The sequence below is a fragment of the Dendrobium catenatum genome, unplaced genomic scaffold, assembly GCF_001605985.2.
Source record: "Dendrobium catenatum unplaced genomic scaffold, ASM160598v2 fragScaff_scaffold_133, whole genome shotgun sequence".
Taxonomy (NCBI): domain Eukaryota; kingdom Viridiplantae; phylum Streptophyta; class Magnoliopsida; order Asparagales; family Orchidaceae; genus Dendrobium; species Dendrobium catenatum.
Window position 1 is genome coordinate 9,059,169 of NW_021318595.1, and position 9,517 is coordinate 9,068,685.

Sequence of the window (9,517 nt, forward strand, 5' to 3'; positions counted from 1 at the left end):
CTATAATATGCAACCCAACCCTGTCAAGTGTACTTTTAGAGTTGCCTCTAAAACGTTCTTAGGGTTTATGGTAACTCATCGAGGAATTGAAGCAAATGTTGAGAAAATTAAGGCATTAAAGGATATGGTTCCCCCAAAGAATATCAAGAAAGTCTAGAGACTAAATAGAAGGATTGTAACACTTTCTTATTTACTGGCCTATTTAGGAAACAATTATCTTCCCTTCTTCAAGATACTCATAGGTGCTCATAGCTTAGGATTCCAATAGACCGATGAATGTCAAGAATCCTTCAAATAGCTACAAACGTACTTAGCATCTTTGCCACTACTTAATAAACCAATACCGGAAGAAAAATTATGTTCATATTTGGTAGTTTTTGTCCAAGCAATCAATTCCATTTTAGTATGAGAAGAGAATATTGTATATTATACCATTTATTATGTTAGTAAGATCTTGTCCAAAATAGAGGAATGTTATCCCCTAGCAGATAGAATGGCTCTAGCGTTAGTGTACTCTGCCAAGAAATTATGTATATACTTTCAAGCCCATATAATTAGAGTTTATACAACTCTACCACTGAGAAGTATCTTGCAAAAGCCAGAAGCATCTGGCAGGCTCATCAAGTGGTCTATAAAATTGGAAGAATTTGATATCCACTACCTGCCTAAATTCGATATAAAATCTCAAGCACTTACAAATTTTGTAGTTGAACACACTATCCCTGCATCTGATGAGCCTCCAAGTACTTCTCCTTCTCCCATATGCTGGGTGTTGTATATTGATGGAGCTTCTAGAAGTTCTAACACTGGAATTAAAATTTTGTTGATCTCTCAACATCAAATTACCTTAGAGTATGGGCTCCGACTTAAATTTCCTGTAATAAATAATGCAGCAGAGTATAAGGCCCTTATTAATAAGTCCCTTATTACTAGACTGAGGCTGGCAATCAACTGTGAGGTGTAGAATTTGGTGGTCCATATTGATTCTCAATTGGTCGCCTCTCAAGTAGAAGGGGAGTTTAACATCTACAACTTGTAACTAGCCTAGTACTACAACATTGTAAAGTCACTCTTAGCTCATATAAAAGAGCATTAGATCATCCATATTCTCTAAGATTAAAATGGACAAGTTGATGCTCTTTTAAAACTTATTATAACAACAACAAGAGATGTCTATAAAAGGAAGTGTATCAGGGAGATCTACTTTCTAAGTATCTAAGGTCCATGGGTTATACAATCAATCGATGAATCAAGAGAGGCTTCTTTGATCAATCCCATCTTATCTTTCTTATAAGATGGAGTGTTGTCTGAAACCCCCATAGTTGCGACACGACTTCAGAGACAAGTAGAAAAGTTTACTATTAATGGTGGCAAGATATACAAATGAGCCTTCACCAAACAATACATTTAATGTCTCCCACCTTCATAAGTTGATTACGCACTCTGAGAAGTTCATTCGGGAGTATGTGGGGAATATCTGGGAGGAAAAACATTAGCCTACAAAATCATGAGACATGGATTCTATTGGTCTACAATAAAATAGGACGAACTCGAGTTTACTCAAAAGTGCAAAAATTGTCAATTGCATTCCACTCACCAATACACCCGCTTTAGATCTTGCATCACTTCAAAGCCCCTAGCCTTTTTCTTAATGGAGGATTAATATAATGGGACCCTTTTTCATAGCAACTGGACAACAAAAATTTATCATATTGGCTATAGATTACTTTACCGAGTGGGTGGAGATAGAACCTCTAGTGGAGATTAATGAAGCCAATGCTAAACAATTCCTGTAAAAAATATAATCTATTAGTTTGGCATTCCTGCAAGGGTCATCACCAACAATGGGGCCCAATTTATTGGAAAAATCTTTATACCTTATAGTAAAGATTTTCATATCCATCTAGTTCACACAACTGTCACCCTTCCTCAGGAAAATGGGGAAACATAGGTTACAAAACGAATAATTCTAAAAGGGTTAAAGAACTTCCAAATATCATCTGGCTTATTGAATCACCGCCTTAACTCCTACAAGAAAAACCCCATACAATCTCTGCTTTAGTACATAAGCGATCATACTGGTTGATATTAGAGTCCCAATAAAAAGAGTTCAGACTTTCAACATCAATAATAATGAGAAGCTCATAAATAACTTGGATCTCCTCGTATAAGCAAGAGATGTAGCCTCACTTCGAGTCACTGCATATCATCAAAGAGTTGCCCATCACTACAACTGAAGGGTGAAACCTTTATGTATTTCAATTGGAGATCTAGTTCTATGCAATGTCGAGGTAGCTTGAAAGGGCCCTCAACATAATAAACTCTCTCCCCTATGGGAGGGTCCTTATTTGGTGGCAGCTATAGTCAAGCTTGACACCTTCAAACTGAAGGATGTTGATGGGAAGATGCTCCATCAAACTTGAAATGTTGGAAACCTTCGCAAGTATTATCAGTAGGTGTTGATAATATTATTATCTTGTGTTATATATTTTCTCCCAAGTCATTTATTTATCCTTGTATATATCCCTTCAGTATTATTATGCTAACCTCATATGCATCCCATGTATGTTGATTGTGATAAAATTCTTTTAGACCCTGAATCCCTAAGTTATACCAGGGAACTGTTATACTATCTTATATAATATAGTAATGCAATGTTCACTTTATTGTGATATTATCTCCTCCTATAAAAGATAAAAACCCGTAAAAAATTTAACTTCTTTATCCATGATTTGTAATATACATAATTTATATTGTATCTCAATCACTGAATAATCAATCCTAGGAGGATTTTATCTGACCTCTTTCATACAGGTTTATTTCATCAAATAAAACATTTGATTTACAACCTCAGACATATCAAACATCCTAGAAGGATGTCTTAAATTTTAAATTATTGGATAATCAATCATAGGGGAAGTTGATTTGACCTCTTCCATATATGTTAAATATTATCAAGCAAATGCTTTAATTAACAATCTAAGATAGGTTAAAACATCCAAGGAGGATGTCTCTCACATTCACTCAAGTCAAAAGAGCCCACTAAAATATTTCTCATCATCCAAATTGAAAAAAAAAACTAAGTAAATTTTTTATGCATATGAGAAAAAGAAAAGAGAAGAACAACAACAACATCTTAATATATCACTGAATATAATATACATCATATAAAAATATTAACACCAAATACATACAATCATCACTAAAACATATAAAATGGTATAACCAATAACAAAATAACAATACATAATCTCGATCTCCACTCTAGTCTTGCACTGCACTAGACAGACATCCTTCAAAAAAACTCTGATGAAGCATTCCTCTATATACTATTATTCTAAAGCCTTCAGCTCCATATCATATATGTGATTATGAGCTTCCTGAATAAGATTATGGATGATCATCTTGAAGGAAACAAACTTCTTGAATTCTTCTATGTCTCTAGAAGGTGATTATTCTGACTTGGACATGTCTTCCTTCTTAAACAACCAACTTTGGAATCTCTTGACCTCATTCTCAATGGTTATAATCTTCTCTTCAATGACTTATTGATCTTTAATATACTAGCTGATTACAATATGTACATCCACTAACTCAATATGTAGACGGTCCATTTATTAATTATGTAAAGAAGTTGAAGTTGTCATAATAAATAATTTTTTCATGCACTTTGCTAGCCGCTCCTCCACAGCCTTCATCTCCTTGATTTTGCTATTATACATTTTTTGTACTCTCTATGGAGATACTTGACCTTCACAAACTCATTATTCTAATCATTTAAGGCCTTGGTCATTTCAGTTTCAAGACCCGTATGTTTTACCAACTAAAATTGTAAAAAAAATTATAAGGGATATATTCTTATGAGAATGTCAAAAGAAAAAAGTAAGAGAGAGACTGGAAACTCACCAACTCCTCAGCCCGTCGATGACCAACACATTGATGCTTCAAAACCTCTTTTAGAATATGTGACTTGGATGGAGAGACATGATGACTTTTACTAGCAACTATTAAAATCTCCTCCACTTATTCTTCTTGGATGTTTACGGATCACCCTCATTCTCTGATTGTTTAGGCGGTGCCTTTAAAGGTTGGATAATTGCCTCTAAGACTTTGGTTAACTTCTTTAGCATACAAGCATGTAATTTTCGTGCCTGAATAGATAATTCCACCTTAAATAAATATTCTTCATCTACATATCTACTAAAATATTATACCTCATAATGGAGAGTGTCGATATTAGTGAGATTAAGTATCTTCAATAAGTCCTCTACTCCAACATGTAGGGGAATGGGTAAATCCTCTAGTTTTCCCCATTTTTCTTGGAGATTTCAGTCATTCTGCATAAAAAAGAAATCACTAACTCAGTTCTTTGATGGGTCTCTAGTATGGATATCCAACCACTTGGATCTGAAAGAGATTTGACCCTACATATCACCAATAAGTTTACCCATATGAGAAAGGCAATAAAAAGACAATACCGCTCCACGATCTCTAAAAACATGATCAATCTCATTATGATTGACATGGATTTATAAGAAAGCTGTGACAAACTTACTTCACATGTAGGGCGATCACCTGTGGCTGGGGGGATTTTTGTGGAGGTGATCTCACCCATTTAAACTTCTACACTTATGAGGGGTACATAATTTAAGTAGGGGATGCCACCTACCAAAAGAAATAGAATGCCTCTAAAGTAAGAAGGAAAATGAGAGAGAAAGAAAAAAGGAAGGCTGCAAAAATTCTAACTCCTACAAAAGGAGAGGGGCCCTGAATTTGAGTAGGGGATGTCACCTATTAAAAACAGGGGAATACATCAACTGTAAGCATATTAGAATTAGGGAGGAGAAAGAAAAGAAATAGTTGGAAAAATTTTAACTTCAACAAAAGGAGAGTGGCCTTGAATTTTAGTAGGAGATACCGCCTAACAAAAATAGGGGAATGTCTCACTTATAAGAAAGTTATATGGAGATGGGAGAAGAGGAGAAGGTGCATTTTTCATCTTGCCCTAGATGGGTATTTATAGGATGAATGAGAGGGAATTTATTTGAAAAAGGGGTTATTCTAAAAAAGAGAGGGAAAGAAGTTTCTAAAAATAATTTGAAATTATTTTAAATTTTTTAGAATTTTTTTGGAATTTTTTGGGCCACAAAATATAGTCCAAATTTGAAGATTTTGGGATTCCCAAACACATTTTTCAACATTCAATATTCAATTTTGATAGTTTTAGAGCTCAACGATGTCTCTATGATCGAGTTTGAGCAAATTTATATTTTTTAAAAAGTAATTTTCTAATATTTTTTTGTAATTCAATCAATTTTAAGTGGTGGACTGCATATTTTTAGACTCCTGAAGCCTCGATGTCTGAAAATAGGTGGGCAACTAATATGTGATCAAAAAATTATCTTGATCGGGCACGAATCTCGAAGCAAAAAATCAAGTTGGAAACTTTAAAAATTAAATTGTAGATCATATGAACTCCGAGTTCAATAAAGTTATAGTCGAACTAAACGTCTCGAAAATATGAATCCGACGACATCAAATTCCATTCAGTCTGAGTTCAAATGAGTCCAAATCAAAGACCCAAAGCACATTTGGAGGGTTCAAATTATAATTTGGATTACCAAATAATTTCTAAATATGGCGTGCTTATAGTCGAATTGAGCGGCTCAATGAGACAAATCCAAAAAGCCCAAGATCATTGAATTCCAATATCATTAAGACATTCAAAATGATCAATAAATGGCCCATGATCAAGGGATTCAACATCGATCATCCATTCAAATTTTTCTCAATTTATCACTGATCTTCCACATTTTTACTGGTCATGCCACTCTCATAAAATTATAAATAGATCACTCATTTCTCTTGAGAGGGGATCCCAAGAAAGAAAACCTGATAAGAAGATAAGAGAAGGAAGAGAATCCTCCTCGACCACCATCGAACTTTCGCTTGGCATCCGCTTGATGCTGGAATTAAGCAAGGAAGCAAGAAGAGAGGAGAAGAAGAGAAGAGAAGGAAGAAGAGAAGTACGAAGAGTAGGAAAAAAACTCCTCTTCGACCACCGCCGGACTTTCACTCGGTAGTTGACCGATGCTAGAATTAATCTTAATTATTCTTACTATAGATATTTGCGAGAGGATATCCCTAATGAATTCTTTTTATTAATGATATTCCACTTGTTGATAAGATTAGAAAGGGAGTTGGAAAAAAAGTTGAATTATGAAGGTCATTCAAAAAATCTTAAATTTCTCATTTGAATAGTTCTAAAACAAAATGCATGAATTGTAATTTTAATAGTAATATATCTAAAGGTGGGATTATGACATGAGATAATCATGTCACTAAAAAAAGCATATGTTTTATAAATAAAAAAGGCCAATTGCTCAAAGCGATCATGAAATAAATAAAAAAATTATTATTACAATTCAAGGACAAAGATTGAAGTAGAGGAAGTAGAAAAAATACCCTTCAAACTTTAAAAAAAAAAAAAACTTACAAAATTTTTTTTTTATTAAATTTAAATAAAATTTTAACTCTTAATCAAATAGCTAACCCCGTAATGGGATAAAAATTAATTATTATTATTATTATTATTAGATGAATTAATACAAACTCTCTCCAAGTAAAATCATGACCATCCCAAATTTTTATTACTACACGTAAAAATTAAACACCAAATAATTCATCTTATACATTTCTTTATGTAGAGATGATTTTAAAACGGAGAAATTATTATATGAAGAGTCCGCCTGTAAAATTGCATCCCAACTCCAATGAAATGTTCACATGTGATCAAAATAAATTTTTTTAATATTATTACATATTTATTAATTATTTATTAAGTAAATATTTATTATATATTTGATGAATATTTATTATCAATTTAATTATCAATAAATATTCAACAAATGACCGGACTGTGATGCAACTCTATGACCGGACTCCACTCAATAAATACACAGAATTTCTATGCTACTCCATGACCGGACACCACACCTAATAATCTCTTTAAACTGAGTTTTGTTTTTAAAAAAAAAAACAAGGGAGTAATTTTTCCCTTCCAAGTTCCAAAAGAATTATAATCACGATCAGCATTAAAATTTGAACGATTAACAGCTACACGACCCATCAAGAGGGTTAAACAAAAAAGAACTTAGAGCAAAACAAGCAATTTTCATTATAATCCAAAAACCTAATCCACTCTTTCAAAGCCAATCCAGAAGATAAAAAAGGGATTACATCACTAATATTTCACATAAAAAAGAAAGCTAAATCACCATCTCTTCTTATTAACCATTTTCAAGAACTAAACCGTTGGTTTGCGGACGAAGTAGCGGTAAGCCGCAACTTTCCGCCGCCGGGAGCTGGTGTTATCGATGGAAAGAACCATCTTTCCGGCCTCCCTGGCCGTGAAAACATTGTGAACCGGTTCCTCCGCCGTCGCTGGAATCCGCCGTGGTTTCTCCACCGCAATCGTGTAGCTGCCCTCCGCGCTCGGCACATACTCCGCCGCGTAGCCCACATCCCAACCGCCAACAACTATATCCCACGTTATAGTCGCTCCAGACTTTAATAACATCAACAAATAAGTGGAGTACTTGGTCGAACATTTTGCGTGCAGTTATAAAATGGAGGGATGTAGAAACAAGGGGAGAGATTTTACCTCAATGCCGTCGATTTCCAGGTTAACCTTCTCTCCGCCTTTGATTGTGAACTCGGAAGCAGGCTTTGGCGGCCCATTTTCGAGATCACCTGGTCGGCTTAGACCTCCATACTGTACTGGAACGAACTCTGGCCTGATGAATCTGAATATAGATCGTATGGAACAAGTGTTAAAATCGAGATATTATATAGAAAAAAAAAACATGCTGAGAAAGGAAACAGATGGGTAATTACTTGTACAGGGTCTCAGCTACATTGCCTCCTTTGGCGATGACGAACTTGCTCTTGGTCCTCTCAGTGAGAAAAGGACTAATCATAGAGTACAGAATGCTAAAATACCACGGCACGTTTATGAAAACCTGCAAGGATCACCAATCAGCAGTACACCAACAACGAAACAAAAGTCCCAAATGCTGCATTCTGCGAAAACATAACAAAGGGCTGAATCTAACCTTGCGGGCGACCATTTCCGGGTAGTTGTCCTGAAACAAAGAGAGGATCTGGTTCGAAGCAACGCGGAGCTCGCGCTTAGGCATGTCTTTGAGATCGGTGACCTGAATGATGGAGTTGATGCCACCAGGCTTGAGCTGGAGAAGGCCTACACCGCGCTCCATGACCTGAACACGCCATCGGAGGAAGCGTTTAAGCTTTTCCTCGTCTCCAAAGATGCGATCGTACATCTCCCTGTCCTTGAAGACGCCATAGGCATTATAGCATACAGGATGGCCAGCGCGGTCCCAGCCGTGCATGTACGCAACAACGCCTTCGAGCTCCTTGAAGCCTAGCTCTTCCTCGACCACTTCGTCCGCTCCAAACTCTGATCTCCACTCGGCACACCGCATCAGCATTGCATGCGTCTGTGCAACGCCGAAGTCCCGCGCTCGAAGGAACTTGAGTAAGACCACGTCGGCGCGCTCGTCACCGCCTAGTAAAGGGATTCCCCACATAGACGGTGGCGCCGAAGAGGATGACGACAGCATTTTCTTCAGATCTTCAAGAGCTTTGATCTCTGCAGGTTTGAGATGGGAAGTGAGGTAAGAGTCTTCCTTGAAGGATGATGATCGGCCAAGGGTCGTGCTCGCCGCCTCCTTCAGCGAGCTCATCAGGCTCCTCTTCGTCGGCCTCTGCGCCGCCGGTGATTGTTCCATGGCTTCCGGTTCGTCTACAGGAAAAGAGCGAAATTCTCGCAACTCGGGTTGTGGGAACGGAAGCAGGGCAGCGGACGTTTGATGAGCTTTATAATCTATTGGGGCTTCGTTTTCGTCGCCCGTAGTTCTCCATCGCAACCGTCCATGTTCGAAGATAGAGGATCGTCAGTCACTTGATCGTTTTGTTGTTTCGTATGACCACTGGGCATCTGGCAGGTGCCTGTTTCAGCGGAAGCACCGTTGGTCCAGATATTGGCATCGGGCGAAGGTAAAAGACCGAGGCCTTATCGTTTAAATTCAAATCTTAGGAAGGCAATTTTGGTGAAAAGAAACGTAATTAAAGAAAAAATAATAATTGTGATTAAAAGTAAATAAGAAAAAGGGTAAAAATATATTAAAAATTTAGACATATTCTTAAATACAGAAAATAGATTTTCGTTTTCTTGTAATTATAAATTATAATAAATTAGTGATTTCGAAAATATATAATAAATTAAATAATTTTAAAATTATAATGTTTAACATTTAATTAAATTTAAAAAATGTACCTAATTGATTAAATTATAATTGATTAAATTTAATTTATATTTTATATTAAAAATTGAATAAAATAATTTTGATTGATGTGACAAGTCATTTGTGACGAAGATCATTATCAAAAAATATTTGATAAATAATAATATATTTATATTTGTTAATTTATGTAG

At 35.8% G+C, this 9,517-nt stretch overlaps 1 protein-coding gene across 1 annotated transcript; it reads right to left on the minus strand.

Moving 5' to 3' along the window:
- Window positions 1-7,153: 7,153 nt before the first annotated feature.
- On the minus strand, window positions 7,154-8,880 carry LOC110108634 (patellin-6). Its single transcript, XM_020839355.2, has 4 exons — window positions 8,115-8,880; window positions 7,897-8,021; window positions 7,664-7,805; window positions 7,154-7,567 (listed from the first exon to the last, which is right to left on the minus strand). Exons 1-4 carry the CDS (start codon window positions 8,808-8,810, stop codon window positions 7,307-7,309), a joined length of 1,224 nt encoding a protein of 407 aa, XP_020695014.1. The 5' UTR covers window positions 8,811-8,880; the 3' UTR covers window positions 7,154-7,306.
- Window positions 8,881-9,517: the final 637 nt, after the last annotated feature.